Genomic DNA, 27,322 nt, shown 5'->3' with positions numbered 1-27,322 from the left:
AAAAAAAAAAAGGGTGTAATTTATGCTTAAGTCCTCTTCCTTCCTTCCTGGTGTCTAAAAAACTTTGGCACAAGAACAAGCTGGTAACAGTCCACCCCCAATTCACTGCAGCTATAGCTTGGAGGAAGGTTTCAGGCAGAGCAATGAAGGTCTGGAAGGGTCTTTTAAACAAACAACAAACTCAGCTTGTTTCAAACTAGTGTCTGAATCTATATAACTCTCCCTACTGAGCAAGTCACATGGTTGCCCTGAGTAGCCTGTTCTCCATCTCACCATGCTTCCAGTGAACTCGAAGCACAGAATATATGCAACTATGCTGGCACAGGTACCCCAACATAGCAGTTTTAGTATCAACAGAGAAAGAAGAAAAGCTTTAAATCATCAGTGATTTAAATTTGAGTAAGCATATCTGATTAGTATAACAACTTATTTTTAATTCATATTTTAAAATTCTCCGAGAGCCAACACTTTCCATTCTAGAAGTGAACTCTCCATGCAAGAATTTCATTTGCATGTCAAAAAAGCTGCTGCAAAAGAGGTTACAAAATTATATTCTACAGCAACACCACTTTGTAACCAGTCAACTTACACCAGCATGCTGAATTTATGATAAACCTTAGAAAGATAACAACAAGGTGAACAAGACTTTTAATCATTTTAAAACATTCCTGTACCACAAGTATCACCCAAATCAAACTACTGGTAAAATTTTATCTTCTTCTAGTTCAAAGTTACAAAGCCATAGAAGTCAAACCTATTGATTTGTCTTGGTGATCCACAGATGACAGCCTAATAGTTGCATGCTACAATATGTACTTTTATGGGGATATTACAGCATGTCCTAGCTGAAATACAGAACTCCAAAAGATTTAACAGAGACATCTTTGCTTCCTGGATCCCAATGTCAGCAGACATGTCAACATGATGTTACCACTGCTGTGCAAAATACCCTAAAACAATTTTCTGATCTGCACCAACAGTGCTACTTTAGAGAAGAGTAGGCTGAATTGTTTTGTTTATTTCTATAACTTAAGTCTTTAAAAAAGTTAGGGCATCCAGGCTTAACCTTCAACTTGTGTGTATAGGAATGCAGCCTCCTTCATTTTAAATTCTTCCACATCATTAGTTCATATATAATTTACATTTAAGTTTGAAAATGTCATCTTTAACTGTAAAGAATTATTCAGTATTCTGCAGTAGGAAAGCCTTCTGCAGACTTAATTGTATTTCAAAAGATAATCACTCACCTAGCAAAAAATCTGTGCAAAGTGACAACACCTGGAGGGAGAAGGAAAGATCAAATTTCTCCTTGATGAGAGTTTCCTAAAAGCAGGAGGACAACTTCCTTTTACTCAAAACACACTGATCTAGTTTCCTTTGTTTTAGAAAGGATATTTTTATCTGCATAGCCTTTACGAAAACTTTGACTCCTGTATAAAAAGTCTGGCTGACAGAAGGGCCTTACATATCAAGAAGCAAGGACATTATGAACTTCACATTCAAGTTTTGCCCCTTTGTAACTCTACAGGAGCTACAGAATTGCATGCAACCCTTGTCTGTCTTCAACATCCAGGCAATAAAATTAACAAAAATGAAGAAGTCTCAAATTGAAAATCTCTGCTCAGCTAGGGCTAAATCACATTATCATACTTAATACAGAATAACTGCAGAGTTTCAATACATTACTAACTATAGCCTGAAACATGTGGCTTGGATGGTATGCAGCAGGAGACGTAGGAGGACACTCACTGAAAAAAAGGTATCATGTAAATATTTACACATTTATTTTTAAGAAGGCCTTACACATTTATTTTTAAGGCGGCCTTAGTTAGAAGCCTGTTAGAACTCAACTGCTAGAGAAAGCCAGCAAACTCCTCACTTTTTAAATATATTTCAAAAATAAGACGTCGCATCGCTTCAGTCACTGATTTTACAGTCTCAGCACAACGCACATTGTACATAACCTTTCTAATAAAAAAAGACATATGCACAAGTGGGTGCAATTAGACACCATTCAGCTATCCAAAAGATGTCCACACATACAGGTAACACAGAGGAGATGACAAGCAGCACTGCCTGCTTCATCTCTGAACACCTAAAATGCTTTTCAGACTTGATGTCTAACAGATCTTAGCATGTATTAACCTCACGCCTTCAAGATTTGAGCACTGTCCTCTAGTGAAGAGTCTATGGAAAGAAATTCTACAAGTTGCAAGACCCAGCAATCAGTGTCAGACCCAAGCAAACGCATAACAGCAGCTGCACCAAGCTCAGCAACAGGCAGCATTTTTTGAGTGGCTCCAAAGCAAAGCTATCTTACTGCAACTGCAATGCACACACACAGCATCTCTACATACACCCGCTTGTAACAACCAAAGATCCTTCTTTCAGAAGGTTTATCCCACTCTTGTGAATTTATGTAAAGAAGTAAGGATCATAAGATTATTCAAGTCACAGATCACATACATTTTAATTAACTATGTCCAGCAGTCTAATAAGCACAAGATAGTGGTGGTTTTCCTTTAGTAGATATCTGGAAGAGTTGAGCAAAAAGCCCTACTTAAAACCAGGCCTTCGGAAAGCTGTGGCTTCAAGAAGTTTTCTAGAAGTAATTTAACAGAGCACTGTCTTCAGTACAGCAATCTCTTGAAAGGAAATAGATTTCATCCAGCACTGAGCAGCCCTCGGGCACACAAGAGTCAGATTTTCCTGAAGCTGTGCAGAAAGCAACAGGCTCCCTACAGTCACTAAGAGCTGTAGTTCAGCAGAGTCCATCTCTCCTAAGAAACAAAACAAGAAACAAAAATCAAGAACTCTCCTCACTGTCTAAAAACCAAGCTGTTCCCAAGAAAAAGGGCAATCTGCTTAATTAAGAACAGCTATTGCCAAGCCTTTTACCAATAATACAGCAATCATGACAGCAGAGCAGTGATCAATCAACACCAAGTCCTACATCTGCTTTCAGGGTACTCTGCATTCTTCACTTGTCTGCCCCCAATACCGTTAAAATAATGCTACAGTTGCCTATGCTACATGCCCACATTACAGAGCCATGGTAAAACAGCAACAATCACAAATACTTAATATTGGTAACTTAAATAATTGCTTCCAATCTTGAAAGCAGCACTCTGAGGTCTAATTAAGGTTTAAAGTGTACAAAAATTAGAATAGTGTACTTGATTGGTATTGTTTGCCTAGACTGTTATGAAACCTAGCTAAAAACAAAACTTAAAGACTTTTAAACAAGACTTATTTCCTTTCTATTTTAGAATCCAGAAGTGTTTTTTTTCAATCCCCCCCATTTTTGATATCCAAAAATTCTCCATTTTTAAGTCTCCATTATTGCCTTTCTATTTTAGAATCCAGAAGTGTTTTGTTTTTTTTTTTTTCCAATTCCCCTCCCTGTATTTGACATCCCAAAATTCTCCAGTTTTAATTCTCCATTTTAAGATCAAAGATCCCAAATGTGACCTTTTTGGCAGAGGGGAAGAAAGACAGATCAATCATTAAATCAATAACTTGGGTCCTGAGCAAACTGAAGACTCGGGAAAGAGCTCCAGTGATTTCTCGCAACTAATTACATGCTGGGTAAGCAGCCAACAGGAAGCTAAGAAGTTTAACAAAACAATAGAGTTGGAGCCATTAAAGTTTTATATAAGCTAGCCTCACAATCTGCTAACACAAACTTTTAATAAAGTTCAACATCAGGGCCACCTCAAACCTCTGTACCAACACTTACAATACAAATCTAGATCTGGACAGACAAAGTGTTCAAATGGAAGAACACTGAACTCGGACAACTGTGTGGTGTCACAGCATAGTGCCCAGTCAATTCGTCTGCAGGTTTCCTCAGAGGATAGGTTAATGTTTTCATTTCTAGCATTTCAGTATGCTACAGGCCCACCTGCGCATTACAGAAACCAAAAAGGCATTGAGACTCCTATGACAGTAGGCGACAGTAGTGACAGTGTCAGTGTATGTGGGGGGGGGGGGGGAAGGCACATCAAAATTTCCACTTCACAAGCAGTGTCCCACCTCCAGGACAGAAATCAGAGGAAGGAAAGAAAGCCCAGAGTTTACTGAATATGCTACAGAAAATTCCAGGAGAAGCCTCTGGGGTACTCACAGAGCAGACTGAGCAATTCCACAAGAGGATGCAGCACTAAACATGAGGAAACGAGCACTGGTGTAAATACAACCAGCAAAGGGTGAGACAGCTGAAGACTAATGTGCTAACACAATGTGTTTTCTTTTATGTGCAGCCAAAAAGTTAGCTTTCTGTTAGCATTCCTGTGGCACGCAGGAATCCTTGTACTAGATGCAGAAAGGCACTATACATATACCAGGTAAGAAGTTTCAGCAGAAAATGAACTTTGCACTCAAGCACTTGCGAAGCAAAGTATTTCAATGCTTATTTTACAGTCACCAAAAATTTAGAGATTGTATAGCCTAGAGACACTTCTTTCATATAGTCAGGCTTTCCTAGTGCCATCTGGAATCTACCTTGCTTGTGGCTGCAACTGTTCTCTCAAATCATCATGTTACCTTACTTCATTCATATGCAGCCAAAGAACACAATTTTGTCACATCAATTTTTCTAATGTTCAACTGTTCAAGAAGATAGCGCTATCTTTTTTTGAGGGATGCTTTATGATTGCCAAAACAGCACAACACTGCAAGAAATGAAATAAAGACATGAAAAACAAGAGAGAAGCACACACACAGTTGCCCCTCACAATTACAGGATATAACTGTGGAAGAAATGTATGTGCTAAAGCAATGTTATTCACAATTCTCAGCAGTGCAGAAAACGAAAGCCTGTCAGCCTCAAGATACTTAAGCAAAAGTTAAGCATAATAAAACAAAAATAAACAACTGCAGGCAATAGGGTGTATCCACTAAGATTGCCAACACAGTTTATTCTACAAACATAAGCAGACCAAAAGAAGAAACAGCACTGTTTTATCAAAAGGAAAGGTTATAAGCTTCAGCCTGTACAAATACAATAATCCTAGGAGAAGTTAAGAGTTCCAGCTAAATCAGTGTATTTTATACTCATTAGTTACAAACAGCTGCAAACATTGAAGACAAGTTGCACATTAAAAAAAAAAAAAAACACTGAACAAATTGAAATTCCATCTTTAATACTGTGTTTTTCCAACTTTCAGAAGTTTGAAGTAGAAATATTAAAGCACTTTCAAGAAATGATGCTGTGCAACAACCACAAGAGCTTTCAACTTGTGAGGAAAACAAAGAAATGGAAGAAACCTGCCAGATGCTAGAACATTAACAACAGAACCTCTATCTGACTATCCTCATTTGCACCAACTGCTACTGGTTTGCACATTAGGCTTTTGCAGAGGACACTGCATCCCTAACATTAGAAGTAAAACAATGTCAGATGCATTATCACCATAATGAAAGTGTGTCTAAGAGTTAGCTAGTCAGACAGGACTGGAGGGAAATTCCAAAGCCTAATTTTATCCTCTTAAGTATCTAGATTATATAGACATGTTTGCAGAAATACTTTCCATTCACATGACAGCTGGAGCATTAATTACTATCTTAAAACATTCTGCTAAATAGATATACACAGACACACACTTACACACGTTTAATATTACAAAGGCCTACGTTACAACAAAGCAGATCCTACACTAACAATGGAGAGAGGAGAAAAGCATGAAGTGGCTTTCATTAATAGCGAAGACTTTTTTAATGTATAAAATCTCATCCACACAGTAAGTCTTTGACAGCAAGTTACCTCTGTGATGAGTGCCTAATCTTGGATTAGGAAGGCAGAGGGAATATCAGAATGCTATAGGGAGAGATATTTGAAAGCACTAGTGTATCTTGCACCAAACATCTTGTTGCAAATGCTCAACTTACTCATATAAAAACTTAGTATTACAGGAGAAAAGGGTTACTCTTAAGCATACATCTACTAAAAATTCTTACGGCCCAGCGGATAAATAGTATCTTTAAGTGATTCAACACCTCATCTTGTAAGAGCAGTCATTAACTTAACATGTCATGCTATAATAATAAAAAGGGGAGGGGAATTACACTTCCATTGCAGCCCATCTCTCCTTTTACTACTCAGTACAGTTAGGCTTTTAAAAGATAGCTACCATTCCTTTAATACTCTATTCTGAAAATAGAAACAAGCTAGTTTAAAAACATTCCAATTTCTCTTCATTTTCTCCACTTCTCCATTGTCCACTCTGCTCTGAATCCAACACATAATTTGCTCTTATTTTCAAGTAATGCCAACTCATTTCTTGGGCTGCCTGGCAACAGCAGTTCTATTTAGCCTGTGAACTCTCCCTCAATTGACATATCCCCTTTCTCCACTCAAAAAAGTGTAGAATAGCTGATGCTATTTATCTTTGTTTTGTTAAAGACCTTCACATGCAGTTACTCCTCCCACCCCCGCAAAAAAACCAACAAAAAATGACCCTTGAAGCAAATATGTACCTCCACATACTTTTCAGTCTTGTTACAAAACTGGTCTCACAAAATCAGTTTAACTAATGGCCTTCGATACTCTAAAGAGATTAAAAACCTTCTGCTTGCCTATCTATATATAAAGCAAAGCTGTTAACAGCACTTCTATAGCTTACCAAATGGTAAACTGTTTTAAAAGCTGCCATACATAGTCAGTACCATTATTTTTAATGCAAAACAGAAATCAAGACTCACAGTTCTAAATTAAAGAAAAAATGAGGACTGAAGAGGCTATTCAGTGACAGTATTTTACACCCATTTCCTTATTTTTGCATGAACAATTCAGACATTTGGCACTACTTTCACACAGCGACACATGTAGTAATGCGTGCCATAACCTGTAAGTATATGTTCTTAACAGACCTTTCATTCTAGAAACTACAGCACAGTAAACTTCCATTTATGACAACCTTATTATTTAATGATGAGGATTTTAAATTGATTTCCAAAGGTTGCAAATTTGAGGACAGAAAGAGAAAAAGGGCAGAGCACGGAAGTTCTTTCTGTGGACAAACTGAACTATATTAAGAGCCTGAGGGGAATACCTTTCCCTGTAGGAATTACAGAAAAGGAACACTGCTCAGCAGACACTCACTGCAGCTTTCAGAACAGGAAGCTGTAGGTCAACACCACAGTAGCAAATTAAGGCTTGTAACAGGAGAATCATCAAGTCCTATGGCATGACCACAACCCAATAAAGGAAGTATCGTATAAAAGCGATTACACCGCTTTAAGATAATCTAGGCTTAAAGTGTTATTTGTAAGGGTACACAGACTTACAAGTTTCATACCCCGACACGTAAAAGCATACTTCAGGGCATTTGAAGTGCCGGAGAGGAGAACTTTGGGTTCCCCTCCTCCAATCCAGTTCCCAGATGGAACACGTTAAACGTAACTTGCCTTGTCTACACGAGCAGGTTTTCAACTGTGGGCTTTCCTGCTCAAAGTTAGAGCAATGTATACCCACTGTTCTGCCAAGCACCTCCCGCCTCTTTCAGTTTTGCAACAGAGGATCCAAACACTGAAGTTTAGATGTGAATATGTAACTTGCAGAAGAGGCTGTACTATCACAGTTCCTTTCATTTGGTGAAAATGCAACTTGCAGATTATCTGCTGTATTTACTACCTATGTATTTCCCAAGATGCAGTAGTTTCATCAGCAGAAATTTCACATTCAGAAGTCACATTCAGAAACATCAGTTACGTCTATCGCTGTGGTATTTGGTTATAAAGATTACATACCACAGATTAGACATGTGGGACAGTTCCTGGGAAGTGAAATGAATGCTTAAATTTGCAAAGCATTTTGCACTTCCTGTCTACTAGCTTTGATTTATTCATTGCTTTCTCAGTTTTATTCCATCTTTCTCTCCTCTCTGCCCTTCCCTTGTCCAAAAAGAAAGCTTCTGTCACCTACTTCCCTCTCACCGGGCAGTAAATACACTTTCTCCACCTCTCCTTAAGACAGCATTAGCAACAGCCTGTAAAAGAACATGAACATGCCAGTTAGGACATTACAATTCCAGCAGAGAAACAAATTATTTAACTTGAGCAAGTTAAGTATAAGCAGCCAGCTAGCACATACTAGAGTAAAGTTTTCCTTAAATTCATACTTCAGAATACATTAGAAGAATACATTAGATTATATGCGCTAACAAAAAAAAAGTACTAGTCTATCCCTGTTCAGACAAACCCTAATGCAGTGTTCAGCTATCCCAGGGCTGTGGGCTGTGAACTCATGATTCTGTGCTCCTTCTCAAGAGCTGTCAAGTGTATAAACTGTTCCCATTATTTACTCACAGATTAACAGTTGGTAAATTGGTCCCAGGGAATCACTGAAGATTTTTCCTTATAACCATTTCCCTTGGTGGGGGGAGGGGGTAAGGGGGTGAAAGGGAGGAGGGGTGCCTGCCATCCACCACCCCCCTGCCCCCATACACACCCCCGGTCCTGAATGAATGTGAGAACTTCCTGCACTCAGAACAGCATGAATAGACCTGGCAAGTAGTCAGGGAGATAGTACAGACCCATGAATGCTCTGAATTCAGCTTCTGTGCAGCCGCTAAATTAAAGGAATTCAGGAGCCTCACAAAGGCTTGGTTATTTAATTATATTATAAAATAAAAGGCTGAATCTATTAGCCAGCATACGAAAGAAACCCTTTCCCAAGGGTGCCTGTGCAGAACAAGCAGCCCTAGTGACTTTGCCTGACCTTCTCCCTTTTCCTCCGGGTGATGTCACCACTACACTTCTGCTGGTGTCTAGAAGAGCTAGCTGTGCTCTGAGAGCACTGCTCTACCTGAAGAGACAAAAGTCTTTGCTAGCTAGTTTGCAGACAAGACATGCTTCTTCACCATGAAAGGGGGGGGGGGGGAGACAGCCACCATTCCCCCCCAACACACACACAGTCCTTTGCTCTTAATTCACTGGGAAACTCCTGACATTCCTAGGCAAACTAAAAATTTATTTGCCACTGTACCTTCAATCCCTGACCAGATACTTACATATATTTGGAGCGCTTTTACATATAACTGAGCATTGTAATGTTACAGAAGTAAAATGAGATCTTTGAATACAAGCACCTTAAAGTGCATGTATTAACAAGAACTGTGGTCAAACACTAAGATAGTAAAATCTCTACTTTTTCAACCACATGCCACCTTCCTTTCCTTGACAAAGAGGAAGTTTGCCTTAAAGATTATAGAAAACAAAACCAAAGCAGCTTCTTTTTACTAGTGACACTGCTTCTCACCACATCTTCCAACAGCTCCATACATTCAAGAAAGTGGATAGGATAAGGATAGCAGACAGTCAAAAGGATGAGAGCAGGATGCAGCACAGCCCTACTCATTCCTGAGAGTTCGGCAAGCCTTGCTTACACTTCAGGAACTCACCCAGTTACAGGTGATGTCTCTACTAACAGACTTGATAACAGTGCCAGCTGGAGGAGGATGGCCCTCCACCAGTTCAAACCATGTTGCTTTAAGATTGGCATTGAGATTAGCAGCCATTCTGATATGGCTAAATGAGATGCAAAACTAGCTACTACCACGCTTTTCACTAATACTAACAAGAAGTGAAGCAAACACACACACACGTATTCAAAGCGAGACAGTCAAGGCAATGCCATGCATCACGCAGTTTGTCATTTTCTGTCTGCAGACTGTCCCACTGGGATATATTCTTTTGCTCATAAGTAGCCAAAAAGGACAACAGTAACTTCAGAGCTGAGAGAACATATATATATATATATATATATATATATATATATATATATATATATATATATATATATATATGACTGGTCAAGGTTTACCTTACTTTTCATCAGGTAAATAAAGATCCCAAGCTATCTCCCTGCTACTGAGAATGAAGACAACTATATTCAGACCTTTCTGCTACAAAGAGGATAGCAGGTATTAACTTTAAGCCTGGAGGTTTGTTTTGGTATGGACAGCTTCCATATTAGGCAGAGAAGTTTCTGACATTAGTTTCTGACCTTCTTTGAACACCTATACTTCTTGGTGTGAAGCAGGATATCAATACCTGCAGAGAAAAGTTCAAAGGATTTTCCAATCAGCATACACCCTACATGTTCAGAAAAATGAGTGAATATGAGCAATGAAGGGCTCAGCAAAAAATGAAACTCTGAACATTAAATAAAGCCTGTGCCAGAAAAAATTCATGAGGTGCCAAGATGCGAGGGCCAAATACCTGTTCAGGAGGGTCTCAAATAACACCATCTCTGATTTAGGCTTGCCAATATGCACAGCATCTTAAGAAATTTGAAAGAACAGTTCCAAATCTCGAAAGGCAGTTCACCAATTTAAGTGTGCTGCATTTAGAGACCTCACAGAACATAGACAATATATAGACACAAGCACAGTGCACCCCAATTTAAAAAAACCACATTCTTTTACTTACAAGTGATAAGTACACAGATACCATCCTCCCCCGGATCAGCAGACACAACCTGCTTACTGAGAATCCATCCTTTTTCCAAGTTACCAGAGGAGACTAGACTTGTTCTATACTGTTTTCCTCAGCAACACCTTCCTTCACAATTCAGAAGGAAAAATGACTGTTAAGTGTAGTTTCTAACTTGACTTAGTTTCTAACTTGATCATGCTTAGTGGGTGACAGCAAGTAAGAGAGAACTGCCAAGTACCAAAAGTCCTCCATATTCAATACACACATTCCTAAAAAAAAAAAAAAAAAAAAAAAAAAAAAAAAACGCCTTACCGAACGCTCCATGTAATACCACTGCTGGACAGTCAGTCTGATGTTAAAGATCAGTACATCCAGTTTAAGCTTCAAAGACATTTAACAGCATGAATTCTACTTTCAGTCATACTTCTTACTATGTAAGATTAGCCTTCAATTTCCTCTTTTAAACTGGTTAGTTTACAAAGTCTTCTTGAAGGCAAGCATTTTGAGAGCATTGAAGAGGCTACAACAACCTTTGCATCCTAATATCCTATGTTTGAAAGAGGTACTTGTCATATGCTTTTGCCCTTGCACAGCAGTATTATTCTGGGTTCTGTGTTTTTTTTTTTTTTTTTTTTTTTAAGGGGGGGGATTTTTTTTTCCACATGCTTGTTTCTATAACACAAGGTGCAATACGCTAACCCCTTTAAGACTTTGCTATTTTTATCTGAAGATTTCATGCTGTAGCCTGATCCTATACTGTTCACAGACAGAGAAACTTCTATGTGCTGTCACCTTCTGGGCAGAATTTTACTGCCTATTTATTGCTGCCCCACATTAGCCATGCTAGAAAGAATGCTCTTCTCCACAATTCAGTGGTACATTTCCTTATAGATATTAAAACACCCCACACATTCTCTCTCATACAGCCATACAGGTAAGCGGCCACTGCAAGAGACCTGAAAAAAAATCTTCCAGAAGAGAAGAACTAAAACAGAACTTGCTGTACAAAGTGGATGAGTGAGGAGCCACAACCAAGAACATCCAAAAGCTTTCTAGGGGACAAAGTCTGGTCACATATTCTATGCAAAATAATCTATATTTAATCTATACTTTGTGATTTACTGAAATTACAAATAGGACTGTCTTGACACTGAATACACACCTTTGCATTCCCCTATTCCCACAAACGAAAGTAACACTGGTTATTTGCCAGGAATCAAAATATGCCTTCTATTAGTATAAAATTAAAGCAGAGCGATCTTTTGAAACTGCTCACATTCCAATGGAGCATTGCACAAAGGATCATAACCTGCCCAGTGTTGCAAACTGAATATATATAACATACATCCAGGCTCCAGTAGAGCATTTCCTCCACAGCAACATTTATTTTGGCACAAATGAAGGGAGCATGACTTACTCCACTGCAGGCTACAAAGCCTCTAAATCTTTGTATCATAACTATCAATACTGATCAGCATCTTTTCATTCCAAGTTTTATTTGTAGAGGAAAAAGCAGGAAGTTGAAATATAAACCAGTATCTGTTATCTCATGAATTGGGAAAACAAACACTCTGACTTTTTTTTTTTTTTTTTTAGAAGGGACATGCTCAAGCTGAAATCTCTAAAGCAAAACAAAACAAGGTATTCTTTTTTTTTTTTATGAACAGAACTTAAAGTCACCATTTGATTAAGAAGATTAAAAGAGATAAGTCAAGTAGTTCTCAGTGCTATAGTCTAATCTTAAGTGCAATGAAGACATTGAAAAAATGCAGTATTTTACAAGTTATGAAATACAGAAATTTCAGCATTTTGCAGTCTGAAATGTATCATACCAACCTTCAGTTAATTCACATGGAACATTTTTAAAAAAAAGCAAGCTTGCATAGCCTCTTGGATGGACACTTCAGAGAGTTCAGATTCCAATTTCCGCCAGTCTTGTTTTATTAGCTAGGACACCCAACAAAACAAAGTTAACTACTTGCTCTGAAAGGATGCTGGCCCAGTTGTTCACTTCCAATCTTGAAATTTTAATCCACACAACTATGCTATGAGCTACCTCTGTGCTTCCACCAAGGCAGTACATTACAAATCCATTCAACTACAGGACTGACACAGGGAATCGACAGAAGAAAAAAATATATATTACACATTAAGTAGCTTTCAACAGGCTCATGTTGTTATTTCTGAAATGTTAAACTGTCTTTCCCAAACATGTGATTGGCTTTACTTTGAGCAACATCCCATATGCAACTTGCAAATTACTTTGCCTTTAGGAGCGTTTATACCCACATAATAACTGGTATAAGAGAAAACAAAGAAACAAACAAGAGCTTTTATATCATCCTGACTGCATTATATGTGCTAGCCTCCTTCCAATGGAGTTTCACACTTCATTCATAACAGTTCTTGTTATTAACTTTCTTATTATAACAGGCATGTTTTACAGCATGAAAGTCAATATACATAGATGCATTAAGCAAGTAGTGACACACTAGCTGGTCTCAGATGTAATTAAGTTTCATAAATAAAATGACTGCTTATGGAGACTATTGTCGCCTAGAGGTCTGTCTGTCCCACAAAGCAGTAAACAGTAAAAGGAAAAAATATGCTCCTCCATCACTTATCATTTGAGTCAATATGTACCATAAAATACCTGGGATAAACAGCCACTTGTAAATCTCACCAATCATCTTATGAAGAAGTAGCCTGTATGTATAGTTAACTTCTCAGCTGTTTACAGGACTCTTACTGTAAACCCAGCACTACTACTTGCTGTTGTGTTTGCTTTAGAAAGGTTAGACAGGACTAGACAAGACCAAGCACTTCACTGAATGATGAAATGTCACTATATGTAGTTCTCATCTGTAAACTCACTACCCACCTTACAAACTTACTAGTTTCAATGTAGCTTTAAACTGATAGGCTTCTTGTAATTATATATAATATATACATATATATACACACACACCACACACACTCTCAGATACAAAACTGAGCTGCTTAGATAAAGCCCATCTATGCCTTATATAGATTCTTCTAGCAAAGATTTTTACAGGTTTTCTATACCATTTGCTTTATGGCAAAGAATAGGTTGAACTAGGCATAGTTGTTGTTTAAATAAGCATGCAGCTTTTTTTCAAAAGAAAGGAGCCAGTATTATTCTCATCCACTGAAGGTGTCTGAATCACAAGTTTTGTTCTATTCTAATGCTGCCTCTAAAATTCTCTCCTCACCAGAGCACACTTTAAGAAAAGGAATGGTCTGCTACTTATCTTAATTACAGGTCTTACTATCTCTTTCTCTTTGGACACAAAGATTCATAAATCGGACAAACAGGAAGAGAAACAGCATTCAGGTTACATAATTAGGTTTATGTAAATTGCACCTACAGCCTAAGGTCCGGATCTTCAAAGACATTCCAGCCCCTCATTACCCTTTGGAAGAAGGCCCATTGCTTTGTTTTTATTTAAATAAGTTGGCATGGCACTTGGAGTGCTTGCAGATGAGAAGAACCGGTTAATGCAGCTATTATGGGTTGGCTTTTTTGTTGTTGTTGTTTGAGTATTATGAATACAATTCAGAGCTAGTGAAGTTGATTTGAAGATTTCCATTGCCATCAGATAAGACTATGAGCAATTAATAGCCTATGAAGTTCAAAGGACCAAATTCACCTTTGGCCCACACAAATTAAAGTTTAAAAATCCTCCCTTTTCTATTTAGATGCTTGAATCTACATCTCACACAATTTCACTTTGTTTTCCTCCTACACTTAGAACTAAGACAGATGAAGTTTGAGAGAAAAATCTCCTAAAACTTAGTATTTCAAATTAATATTCAGAATAGAACATATAAGTAGTTATTCTTAACTGTCAGATCAAGGAACACACGGTTGGTTGGGCAATGAGTATTTTCAGCATCACTCTAAATAAGTCAAAGCCAGCTGGAAGGAATTTTACTTCTCCATCAATAGAAAAAGCTTCAAAGATAATATGCTATGTTGTGAAATTAAATGACTCTTCCCTCTAGGAGATCTTTCTTCTCAAGTCATCATTTTTTAAATGCTGTGTTCTTCAAAGAACAATTTTCCTTCTTAAACAAAAGAGGGGTAGGGGAGACACCACGAGAGTTTGCATCATTTCTGTTCTTCCACATGCTTTAACCATAGCCATAGGAGCAGAAAGTCACAACAATCCAACTAAGAGGGTTGGATCCTGTTAGTTAGCTAAACAGGGAACCAAAACTGTGGTGACTGGCATAAGGAATTTGCACCATCAGCTATGTAACTAGATGATTCTATGTGACAGTGGCAGAGAGTATGGACAGCCACCCTAAGGATGGTATCTCACAAAGAAGAGTCCAAATGATAACTACTGTCACTGTTTTTTTTTAAAAAAGCACACACCAAAGCAGATATGCCAGCATAGACAAAAGAGGGAAAAAAAGGTTTTACTATTAAATTCTGCCCACCTGAAATCCTGATCTGATTTTCAACAGCAAACAATACTGTTATTCATTTAAAAATCCACATATGCTGATCTACAGTGTTAGGACAGCTGCTACATTCCAATAGGCAAGTGATGTCTATTCTTTGAATGTAACATTTTATCATAAAGTAGACACAAAAAAAAGTTAGAGTTATTTAAAATATACTGTAAGTCAAGATTAAAATTCTCCAATACCTAAGCTGGCTTAAGTGTTTAATATTAAACAGCGGGAAAATGTTCAGTTAGAATTTGACACTAATTACTTTTGGAAATAACATCTATGTTAAGATAACATATTGAACAAATGCCAGCATTAAAAGAGAGAGAGAGAGAGAGAGAGAGAGAGAGAGAGAGAGAAAGTAGTATTCATAGTGAAAAATGAGTAAGTTATTCTCTCCAAAATGGTAATGCTGCAACTAACATAGCTGTCCAGAAAAGATTTTCAAAAGACAAAAAGTACACAAAGACTAAATTTAAGCGCTTTTGTTGAATTTTAGAGTGAAGCAGAAAGTTGAAAATTTAGACTTCATAGAAACACTTTCTTGATGTAAGATTTGCAGTACTTGATCACTTCAAACCACAACTTGGCCATTACCATGCAGCTGTAATTTTAGCTTAGGTTTCCTACCTCAGATGACTAATCCTTTGCTTACAATATTTATTATTTTTAAATGCAGGCATCATATTGCTGTAAAGTTTCTTAAATATTTTGCAAAAAGCTAAATGCTTCAGAATTCCTGGCTTAGAGCCAAATCTAGAAAAAGTTAAGATATAAACATTCCTGAGTGAGTTTAAAAATTTAGTTGTTTACAGAGGCTGGATGCATTTCTCTAAAACTTCTTTGGTACAGAAAAATAAACTGGAATTACATAGCTGAGATAGTGAAGCTTACCAACATTTAAAAGTCATTTTTACTTAACCAAGTCAGTTCCCTCCCCACCGACACTGCAACTGAATCCAAGCATTAAAATTTATTCCATTAAAACACACAAAAAAGGGACCTCACCAAAAATCTTGAAGGTAAATGCAACATTGAATTCTCTTATTCAAAGAATACAGATTTTTTTCAACATATAACTTTAATATGACTTCCACAGGGTGCAAATCCTCAATGAATTCTAAAATACAGCAATAAAACAGAGCCAAGGGAAGCTGAAAATATATATACATGTGTGCAGATTTATTTACCTAAACTGAAAATATTCCATAAGCAGTGAAATAATGAAATACTGAAGACTAAGAAATGTGTCTTTGCTTTTACTGTTCAAGGCAAATAGAAAGCTAAAAGTCACTTCAGGGTTTTTCAGTTTAGTTTTCTAAATTGCTATAGTAATAGCTTAAACAGTTAATCCAAAATGACCACCCCTCAAATCCATAGGAAAATTGAAGTGTGAGCATCTGAGGTACAGTGTCCCTCCAAATTGAACAGTGAGTGTAACAAGTAGCATTCTTCAGGATCGCCGACTTTAGTTCTTACAAGGTTCTGTGTGCATGCACTTTTCAAACGGACCTTCTCCAACACAGGTGCTCTACACTTCCTACTTTTTCAAAGGGCCATTTGGATAATAAAGAAGTCTCCTTATATAGTTTTATTAAAAAAAAAGTCATTTCCAGTAGGTAAGAAACATATTGGTTGCTAGAACTGTTTCAAATTAGTGTTGTCTCTTTCTCGTACTATTAAGTAGTGCCTTCATAGGAACAATGTAGTGCTTCAGATGGATGCCAGTCTGTCAGTGTCCTAATAGAACAGATGGATGGTTTAATTGCACAAGGTCTTTTAGGTATATCAGCAATTCTATCATCAAAAGGATGTGTATGCACAGATTAAAAAAAGAAAAACACAAGCAAAGCAATAGCTGCTAGTGGGTTATGGAAAGCGCAATAGTATCAAAATACACAGAGAGTAAGAGGGAAGGGGGAAAAAAAGGAGAAAACTGTGTTTCATACTGCTGCAGCGAAGAAATTCAGCCCCTGGATGCACCAGTTTAGCTACTATATATTTAGTATATATAGGAACTCAGGTACATCACATTGAGATCTCCTGCGTTTGTACTTTACACCTACTTAAATTGTGGATGCTAGCCAGGAGTACATCAGAATTTAAAAGTTGCAGAAACCATTGCACTTAACAGCTGTCACATACCAAAGCTTAGCTGCAAGTCACACCAGCATTCCAGCATTATCTGCACAGCTCCTCCTGCGCAGCAGAGGCCCAAGTGCACTTACTGCCCCAGAGCCTCACAGCACTGCCTACCTTAGGGAGAGGCCACGCCAGCTAGAGCTAGATAAGCAAACTAGTATGTACACAGACAGGTGGAGCAAGACAACGGCAGCTCAGCCGTTTTAAACTTTCCTACAGAACAGGGCTAGGAACTTCACAACTTTGGTCATGGCAAAGGAGGTTAGATGCCTGAATTTAGAAACACTAGATGATCCACATGAACCAGCTTCCCAAAGTAGGAAGCTTCCGGTATTTCTTCATCTTGCAGGAGATGGACACACAAATGATTACAAAGAAAATAAAACGTACGTCAAAGCCGCATAAGGAAGGAAAAGATTAAGATCAAGGTAGCCCTAGGGAGATATGTTCTTTTTCTTTTAGTTTCAAGTTCACACACCAAGACCTCACTTTTCCAATCACATCTGTAGGAAAAGTATCCATTCACATTAGCATGGATTAATTTACAGGTTAGATGAGCACACAGTGAAGTGTATTGAAAACTGGCTGAATGGCAGAGCTCAGAGGGTTGCCATCAGTGGAGCAAAGTCTAGTTGGAGGCCAATAACTAGCAGTAGAGCCCCGGGGCTCAGGACTGGGTCCAATCCTGTTCAAATTATTTATCAGTGACCTGGAAGAAGGGACAGAGGGCACTCTCAGCAAGTTTGCTGATGATGCCAAACGGGGAGGAGTAGCTGGTGCACCAGAAGGCTGTGCTGTCATTCCAACGGACCTCGACAGGCTGCAGAGACGGGCAGAGGAGAACCTCATGAAATTCAACAAAGGGAAGGGAAGAGGTCTGCACCTAGGGAGGAATAATCCCATGCTCCAGGACAGGCTGCTGGGACGCAGCTCTGTGAAGGACCTGGGGGTCCTGGTAGACAACAAGCTGACCATGAGCCAGCAATGTGCCCTTGTGAAAAAGGTGATCATTGGTCTCCTGGGTTGCATTAGGCAGACCTTTGCTAGCAGGTCAAAGGAGGGTGATCCTGCTGCTCTACTCAGCCCTGGTTAGGCCACATCTGGAGTGCTGTGTCCAATTCTAGGCTCTCCTGTGCAAGACAGACACAGAGCTACTGGAGCAAGTCCAGTGGAGGGCTAAGATGATTAAGGGCCTAGAGCATCTCCCCTATGTGAAAAGGCTGAGAGAGTAAGCACCATTGAGCCTGGAGAAGAGAAGCCTAGAGGGAGGGGGCGATTTTATCAAGGTGTTCTAATACCTGAAGTGAGGGCGTAAGGAGGGTGGGGACAGACTTTTCTCAGTGCCACCCAGTGACAGGGCAAGAGGCAATAGGCCCAAACTGAAACACAGCAAATTCTGTCTGAATACGAGGAAAAACATCTTTACTTTGAGGGTGACTGAACAGGTTGACCAGAGCGGCTGTGGAGTCTCCCTTCTTGGATAGATTCAAAAGCTATCTGGACACAGTCCTGGGCAACCTCCTCTAAGTACTCCTGCTGGTGCAGTGGGGTTGGACTAGATGTTCTCCAAAAATCCCTTCCAACCTCAAGCGTTCTGTGATTCTGTCAATTTCTTTCATATTAAGTAAGATGTTGGACTTCTGACTTTGGAGCACTGACCTAGTTCTGAAGCTCTTTAGAGCACAGCTGTTGTCTTACCCTAAGTCAAGAAACAGTTCCCTCTTTGGCACCCCCCCCCCCCTTTAGGGGGCTTAGTCATCTTGAATCAAATATATCTATGTATTAAACAGCGGCACTGAGTTATTCATTATTTTTACTACTAAAAAGCACAACAAAAGCTAGTGGTTCAATACATATCACATCTCATAAAGCTCAGTATTGCTAGGCCCACAATGTTTTCACATAAGATTAAGTATCTAAGACTATGTTCTCATTCACAGCACTGTAAGCTTTAGTGTGACCCCAGCTACCAACTGCATTTTTTTTTTTTTAATTTTGCTGCTTAGATCACTGCAATTGATCCTGACACCGGATCTGCCCACTCTTATCTCCGCATTGGAGAAATTAACGTTTTGTGTAATAAACTTTAAGACAAAGCTGGATTCATTTCTCCTCGGAGCTTCCTAAAAGGTCACACAAGCAAAAAGCACCTCTTCACAAATAAAATCTGACAGCCAGTTGTAAAATTAACACTCCTAACTACAACTGGCATTTCTTACTATTTTGCTTACAGACAGTCATCTACTGAAAAGTGATAAATTTGATAACACCATCAGACGCAGAAGCCCTATGTCACATCAGAGAACAGAGGATTTAACAACATCTAAGTGCTGGAATCACAAATAAAAATCACCTTTCAGCAGTAAAACTGAAAAGCCTCAAATATCCATTGTACTGAACTGGGCTTCAAGACTGATTTCATATTTCTCATACTCCTTGTTGTGCAGATGCTTCAAAACATAGCACCAATAAGATCCCAAGTTTATTTTTGACCTAAAGCCTCAAAAACAAGTAAGCAGTTTTAACACTAATCTAGTCATTTGAAAACTGTATTAGTCTATTTTTCCTCTACATGCAAATTATAGAGAAGTCAAGGCCACTGGGACAAATTATGTTTCACAAAAATTATTTTTACAGAGCAATAAAGAATACTGTAACTTGTATTCAAGAAGCATGTTGGATCACAGCCACTCTTACGGTTTTAGGAATAGTTTAGTGCGTCTGACCTAATCTGTCTCCCAGCTATGCTATCATGACTGTAATCGCACTATGGATTCTTACCCAGTTCCATAATCCAGTAAAGAAATATCTCAGTGGAAAACTATTTAACCATATCCTTTTTAAATAGATATTAAATATTTAAAACTTCAAGAACAATGTCTTTTCTCAAGATAGATTTCAAAGGGGAGAAAAGTTAACATGCATGACTAGCCACTAATGCCCAATTCTCAAACTGATGTTGGGCTCAGATCCTTAAGTCTGTAAGGGAGTCTGCCTTAGCAAGTGCTTTATCTGGGTAAGGCTCAGAGGCAAGAGAATGAAGACAACCAACCACACTCACACCTTTAAAAAGAGGGGGTGGAGAGTGGGGAAAAGGTGGAGGAGGAGGTGCCAAAATAAAGATATGCTAATCATAATCATATTTTGGAACAAACCAATACAACATGCAGGAAGCACATCTACTTTCTGAACATCATCTTTTGAGTCTTTTAAACTTGGAATTCTGCATTTAAGAATATATTTCATTTACAGAATGCTTGTGGATTGCTATATATTTTTAAAAGTGTTCTGTGAATAGAAAAAGAAATATGAATCTCCAGATTTCTAATTTTTTTTGAAGTGTATCTTTTACAGATTCCACAACCACAGAAATTATCAATACAGTAAAATTACAGATATTACCAAAATACAGTAATCAACATACTAAAATCATTGGCTATATCATGTTATCTTGTTTGGAGTTTTTAACAGTAGGTTTTAGTATAATAATCCTCTAATTTTATTTCCCAACTTCCTTGATATCCTAAAGCCAATAAAGCTGCCTGAAAGTCACCTTAATGCTCTCTTCTCTCCTTACTCCACAGAGATTAGGCAAAAGAATTCTTTTTAGAACAGATGCAATAAATCCAGCCTAGGTTTATGCCATTTTACATGACTACAACTCCAGGATCACCAGATCCTACTGAGACAGCTTGCAGGAAATTTCAGGGATAGAGATGCTAGTTGTTTTCTATCCATACGGGCAAGCCAGTCTGCTTAAACCTATGAAGTATAGCAAAAATTGGAAAGTATGGTTTTAAATCATTCCTTAGGGTATTCTTGGAGGATCATCTAAGAAAGCTACTTCTCTTAACCAAATACCCTAATTTGGGGGCCAAAACCACTCCCCTTTCCAGTCTGATCAGAGGAAACCCCTGTATTTAAGTCTGTCTCCTTCCCTCCCTTTCATCAGTGGGAAAGGTGAGGGAATACAATATGGAAGCAGAGGTAAGCTTTCAAGGCAGTTACATAGAGTCAGTATGATGTTGATACAACTTTCTTTTGCTGTTTTTGGCTAGCCTGAGACATTAGATGCTGCAACCACTTTGTTACAAGCACCTGATCACAGGTGCTTTAGATGTTAATCATAGATCTGCCAAAAAAAAGATTTCAGAAAACCTGCACTTTTGAAGTAGAGAGGCATACTAAGTATATGAACTTGCTAACAAATTTGCATTAATTCCATGTATGCTTGTAGAATAATATTTCAATTTAACAGTTTTATGCAAGGAAATTCAGATTGCACAAGCTATATTAGCAAACAAATATATCAACTTTGGAAGTTCAGACATTGAAATAAACAGTTGGAACATCAGCATTTAAGAGTTAATACTAACTGTTTAATGCATAAAAGCCACGTACAAATAGGCTTAACTGTAAAAGATTATGTTTTCTTTAGAGTACATCTTGTTAAAATGGGTCAACTGCGTGCCTCATCTTCTAAAACATGTCTGTGCATTCCCATTTGACTACAGGAACAGGAACCATGGAAGCAATCTTTCTTTCAAATCATCTGCTGAATTCCACCCTTATTGGCACAGCTGAGAAACATTCAGACCACCACTATTACCTGAAAAACTGACTTTTAGCTCCTTTTCGAGCCCAACATATCTAACATTTCTGTCAACTCCTTAGCTGAGTAGCACTCCTGCGCTTCTTACATGGGGGCGTAATTAATACAGCCAAGAAAACTGAAGAAAAGCTGAACTGACCATTAACCACCACTCCCACGTTCTCAAATGAAGAGCACTTATCTAGCGTACTGTTCTCCTTCCCATCACACCATTAAAATCTCTATTTAACATTCACTTGTATTCATAAGAGACAAACCCTCAGTATTTTTCTGAGTCCTAAAGCACTGAAGTCTCAGGGTTCAGTTAAGAGCCACACTGCTAAGCCAGCCCAGCAAGGGCATGTCATTTCTTTCTACTTTGCTAGCCCTGTATATCTTCTGCCTTATCTTTGAATAACATTATTTCCTGTGAAATAGGTAAAAGCAACAAGTATTTGAAAATATAGTTGAATACTAAACAATTTTTTCTTTTTAGATAGCTAAGACAGTTAAGAAAATAAGCAGTTCCCCAAGATTACAACAGGTATTCTATACAGAGCAATTTAACTGGCACAGAAAGTATTTTTAAACCACTATAAAACTGCAAAGTGCTGCTAATTACAACGTGGGAGCTGACTTTTCCATCTCTACTCCCCAAAATCTGCACCACAAGTCTAACAGCAAGGTTGCATTGAAAAGCTTTTGAGTTTTTCACGATCACGATTTTGATTAACCTGTTTCAAAGGCTATGCCTTTTATTGCCGTACTTTCCTTTGCGAAGCCCTTGATCTCGCTGGGAAGCGCCGCCACCCTAACAGACAGTTCCAGCTCTAAAAATCGGTAAGTGCTGGCAACTCAAGTAGAAAACTGGAGTGCAGGGTTTTGTTTGCAGGAAGGCATCACCCTCAGTTCAACAGTACAGCTACAATTTATTTCAGAAGTTAAACTCTGAGGATCTTCCCTTATATCCCTTCTCAGTAACCCTACCTTGCCCTCAGCGCTGTTATTAAGCAATTTAGAAAACGCACCATAGCAAACAGCTACGCGGAGCCCCCAACGAGCTACCGGCGGCACGCAAATAATCTGAAACAGCCTTTGACCTCCCTCCCTTAAACCGAGGGGTCTCCATCTCCCTTCCCTGAACGGCGCAAGGAATCAAAACCGATGCAGCCTCCAACGCCGAGCGGCGCTGCCCCAACGGTCGCCCTCCCCCCCGCCATCCCAACGGTCGCGCCCCAACGGCCCGCCGGCCGCCACGGCGCCCGCCTCACCTGCGTAGAAGCGGATGAGGCAGCCGGTCTCCGAGTCCATGCCCTCCTCCTGCACCCGCCACAGGTCCCGGAAGCCCAGCTGGGAGAGGTAGTCGTTCTGGATCTGCAGCGGCTTCTCGTGGGCCTCCAGCCGGCGGCTGGTCTCGCCGTGCAGCTGCACGTACAGGGCAGGCGGCCCCGGCGCCTCGTCCCCCGCCCGCCCCGGCGGCAGCTCCGCCGGGCACGGGCGGCCCCGGCAGGGCCCCGCACCTGCCTCCTCCGCGTCGGGGGGCACCGGCTCCACCTCCAGCTCCTCCGAGGAGGACGAGCCGCCGCCGCCGCCGCTGCTGTAGGGGTCCAGCCTGTCGGAGACGCTCTCCGCGCTGGGGCTGAAGCTCTCCGTGTCGGAGCCGGCCGGCCCCAGCTCGCCCAGCAGCGAGGGGCAGGACAGCAGCGGCCCGGCCAGGTACAGCTCGGCCGGCGGCCCCGGCGCCGCGGGGCTGCAGTCGCAGGGCGCCGGGCTCGGCCGGCCGCCGGCCAAGTTACCCTCCTCGGCGCTGCCGCCCAGTGGCAGGCGGCCGGGCCGCGCCGCTTCCCCGCAGTCCCCGCCGGACAGCGCGCTCCGCGTCCCCCGGTGGTTCCTCGGCTTCTCCTCCGGCTGCGGCCGCTGCCGGCGCCGCTCCGCCGCGGGCTCGGGCGGCGCCCCGGCGGGTGCGGAGGGCTCAGCGGGCGCCGCCGCCTCGGGCAGGGGCTGCGGCGGTGTGCCCGCCTTGCCCAGGACCCGCACTACGCTGCTGCCGCCCCTGTGGCCGAGCTGCTGCAGCCGGGCGGCCACCTCGGCCGCCGTGGTCTCCAGGGTGCAAAGCACCGGGCGCAGGTAGCAGTTCATGTGGCGCTCGTAGACGTGCACGCAGCCCCGCTGCAGGTCCCGCCGCACCCAGTCCCGCTCCGGGGGCTGCAAAGGCTGCAGCTGCCGGGGTGGCTTCAACAGCAGCGCTTTCCTGTCCAAGCTGCGGGTGCCCAGCGAGGCGGCGGGGGCAGCGGCGGCGGCCGAGGAGGGGGCGGCCGAGAGGTTCCTCTTCAGCCTCCCCCTCCGCAGCAGCAGGGAGTTGGCGCTGCCGGCCCCGCCGGCCGCCGCCGGAGTCCCGGTGGCCGCCAGCGCCGCGGGGGGAGCGAAGCCGCCCGCAACCCCGCGCCTGCTCCGCGGGCCGCCAGCTCCTTTACCGTCCAGCTGCCCGGCCCCGCCGCTGCCCGACGGCTCCACGCTGCTCTCCGCCGCCTGACTCCTCCTGCCCGGGGAGCTGCTCTCCGGCTCCCCCCGCCCGCTCCCCGCCGGGGCTCCTCTGCTTCGCTGCTGCGCGGGCTCCATTGCCCGCGGGGCCGGGGATGCCGCCGTCGCCCTGCCGGGAGCGCCGCTCGGCGGCTCGGCGCGGCGCGGGGGGAGCCGCACGCAGGGAACGCGGCGCCGCGTTCCGGAGCGATTACGTAGCAGCAGGGAGCATTCCGCCCGTGCCGCCGCCGCCGCGCGCCTCAGCCCCGCTCCCCGGCTGCCGCGAGCGCCATTAGGGAGGCCGAGAGCGGGCCGCCTCCGCCCTCCCTCCCGCGCTCCGGCATCATGAATATTAAGCAGCCTCCGCCCCGTCGTTACAAGCGCCGCCGAGCGAGGGAGGCTCGCGACAGTGACGCCACCGCTGGCGCGGGGCGGCGGGGCGGCGCCTCGCCCATAAACACACCGTGACCGCGCCCGCCGCTGGGGCGGCGCGCGGCGGCGGCTGGGAAGTGCAGTCCAGAGCTCGCCGGCCGGCGCCGCGGACTACAAGTCCCGGCAGCCCCTGCGCCGCGCTGCTTCCCGCCGCGCCGTTGGGAGGGGCTGGCTCCCCGCCCGCGCCCGCGCCGGCCACTCCGGCGCGGCGGGCAGGTTGGCTGCTCCGGCAGGCCCCAGCCGGCGGGGGCGGTTGCAGGCTGCAGCCGCAAGGGCGGCGTGGGGCGCGCTGTGCCGCACGCCCCGAGGCTGTCGCGGGTCAGGGTTGCGCACTTGTCGCCACCGAGTTTCACTTCCCCTTACTTCCTTCCCTAAAAGCTCTGCGTAGGGGGCTCCTTTGGGGTTGACAGCCCGCTAACCCGACGGCGAGAGTCCAGAATGTGCTAGAAGTGTCTTTGCTTGCCCAGAAGAGGTGCGGCATGCTGTGACTCCTCAGGGCACGGGGCTTAGGCCATTTTAAAATTATTCTAGGACTTTGTACCATACCTGGCGATTACGTTCTTGAAGTCTTATCTGAAGGTTTTACAGAAAGAGCTGATCAAGGGAAACCACATGGCCTGGAGCGCTGATCATGAGACCTGTGTGCAGTCACCCTTCTGCTGTGCCTCGCTACAAATGCCAGTGCTTAACAGTAATTGCTGGCAAATAGCCATCTGGCAACATACACAGTGTAGTTTTACAGGTTCATTGACCATACCCATGCTATTCTTCTAAGCCTGACGTGCCCTCCTTATTGGCAGTCTCAGCTGGGAACCCAAGCACTGAGCCTGAGCGATCTTCTCATCCAAGAATGTCTCTTTCAAGTCAAGACAGAGACAAACAAATAAATATGTATGGGACATCTATCCATCTATATAAAATACATGTATATGTATGTATTTTAGAGAGAGTGCAAGACTGCTTTGAGTGGATGCATAAAGTTTCTGTGCTATTAGCCAGTCATTGTGTTTCAGGGACTGAAATTCTTGAAAATACTGTAAAATTTGCTTAGTAGCAGCAATTAAATAGCAACATTTCCCCCAAGAATGTGATTTTAAATGAATTATAGAAAAGATATATTGCGATCAGCTAAATATAATAATTTATCAGGCTGAAAGCATCAGTTTTTATGCTGTAAGGATGTAGTATTTATTCAGAAAATTCTCTTAAACTCATGGGGATGTTTTAGCTGAGTAATGTCAGTTGGATCAGGCTGTAACTGCTTGAGGTCTTTTTAATACATTTTGTAAAATTGCAATGAAATATCTTGGCAGATACTCATCAGAAATGCTATAGACCGCAATAAAGTAGGAATTCTGGTCAATTAACCAGTTATGTCAATGCTAAGGGAGATAAATCTTCATCACTGAGACCCTGAGATAAATTCTTAGAGAAATAGTATTTTTGGTTGTTTTCTTTTTAGTACATACATATAATATATGAACGTAAATAAACCAGAACCATAATAAAACTAAGGTTTTACCTCTTCAAATAAAACACTCCTCCACCTTGGACAGTATTATCTTCACACCCTGCACGAGTGAGTTAAATGCATCACAGAAAACAGAGTTATTCCTCAAAGAACCTGCAAATGAATATATGTATGTATTTGTTGTTGTTAAGTAGGTATCTACCCTTTAAAGGTTGTTATAATATCGAGGCTCATGTTTTACCTTGATATGGAAACCATACACTGTGGACAGAACAATCTGTAAATTAAGTGTTATGTTCTGACCCTGCTGCTCACGCATCTTTATCTGGAGTACCAATCACCAGCAAAAGCGTCTTTGGATTTCTGCCTACGCTAGATAGGCAGAATCACATCCAGAACAGAAACTGACAGAAGGTGACGGCAACACTTGGCCATTAAAGGATTAAACTGATGTCCAAAAATTCCAATGACAGTCTCAATATATACTATAAAGGCAGCACTGAGTGTATTACAGTCTGATTCTGACTGCTTCATACATTCTCCTGAATTATTTCTACTGATTTCACACCACCGTAATGCCACTACTTTCACTAAGGTTATTCCAGGTCTCCTGATCTAAATGTGAGAAAAAAAGACTTACTTGCAAACACACAGAGACACACCTAGAAGGAGAAAATAAGCTGTACATTACACTTTTGTTAAAAGTAATTCTTTAAATAAAAGACACTTCCTAGAAAAGTTTCTGCCCTGGAAGAAAGTTTGTTAATATTTTGCCTTGGAGAGATAGGGAGGGAGCATTCACAGTTAAGATCAAACTGAAAAAAAAATCCAGAACACAGAGATTCTCAAATATTATTTAGGGACATAGAACTGGAGAAGAGGTCTCATGGGGACATCAAGTCTTCTCTCTTACATCTGCAGATACCATATCCTATAGCGCTGCATGTTTGTGAGGGCTCCTAACACTGCAGATTAACTTGTATATCATTTTGAAATAAGCTGGGTTGATTTGCCTTCAAAATGGAAGACACTGCCCTAATGGTTGGGCATTCACACATGGGTAGCCTGCGCTCATCTGCTCACATGCCCTTTGACTCAAAGAGCTTTTCTCACTTCACTCCTGAGCGTTTACCCCTCACACACCCAATGTGCTTACAGGCAGCAGTTGTACACCCTAGCAGTCTTCATACTCTGCCTTTGTCTGATAGACTAAACAAACCAAGCTCTTCTTGTCTCCTCTGGTGAGA

General features: G+C 41.6%; 1 protein-coding gene across 1 annotated transcript in view; it reads right to left on the bottom strand.

Annotated features, from left to right (window-relative positions):
* PHLPP1 (PH domain and leucine rich repeat protein phosphatase 1) overlaps positions 1-25,085 on the bottom strand; it is a 152,210-nt gene extending 127,125 nt beyond the window's left edge. Inside the window, exons 1-2 of the mRNA XM_062568509.1 lie at positions 25,024-25,085; positions 22,924-24,449 (exon numbers count right to left, since the gene is read on the bottom strand). Of these exons, the coding sequence (XP_062424493.1) occupies positions 22,924-24,449; positions 25,024-25,085 (1,588 nt within the window). The remainder of the gene's footprint in view (positions 1-22,923; positions 24,450-25,023) is intronic.
* Between the last annotated feature and the right edge of the window lie 2,237 nt (positions 25,086-27,322).

This window comes from Rhea pennata, chromosome 2 (genome assembly GCF_028389875.1).
Source record: "Rhea pennata isolate bPtePen1 chromosome 2, bPtePen1.pri, whole genome shotgun sequence".
Classification (NCBI taxonomy): domain Eukaryota; kingdom Metazoa; phylum Chordata; class Aves; order Rheiformes; family Rheidae; genus Rhea; species Rhea pennata.
Note: the sequence above shows the minus strand (reverse complement) of the source record. Positions and strands in the feature narration are given on the sequence as shown.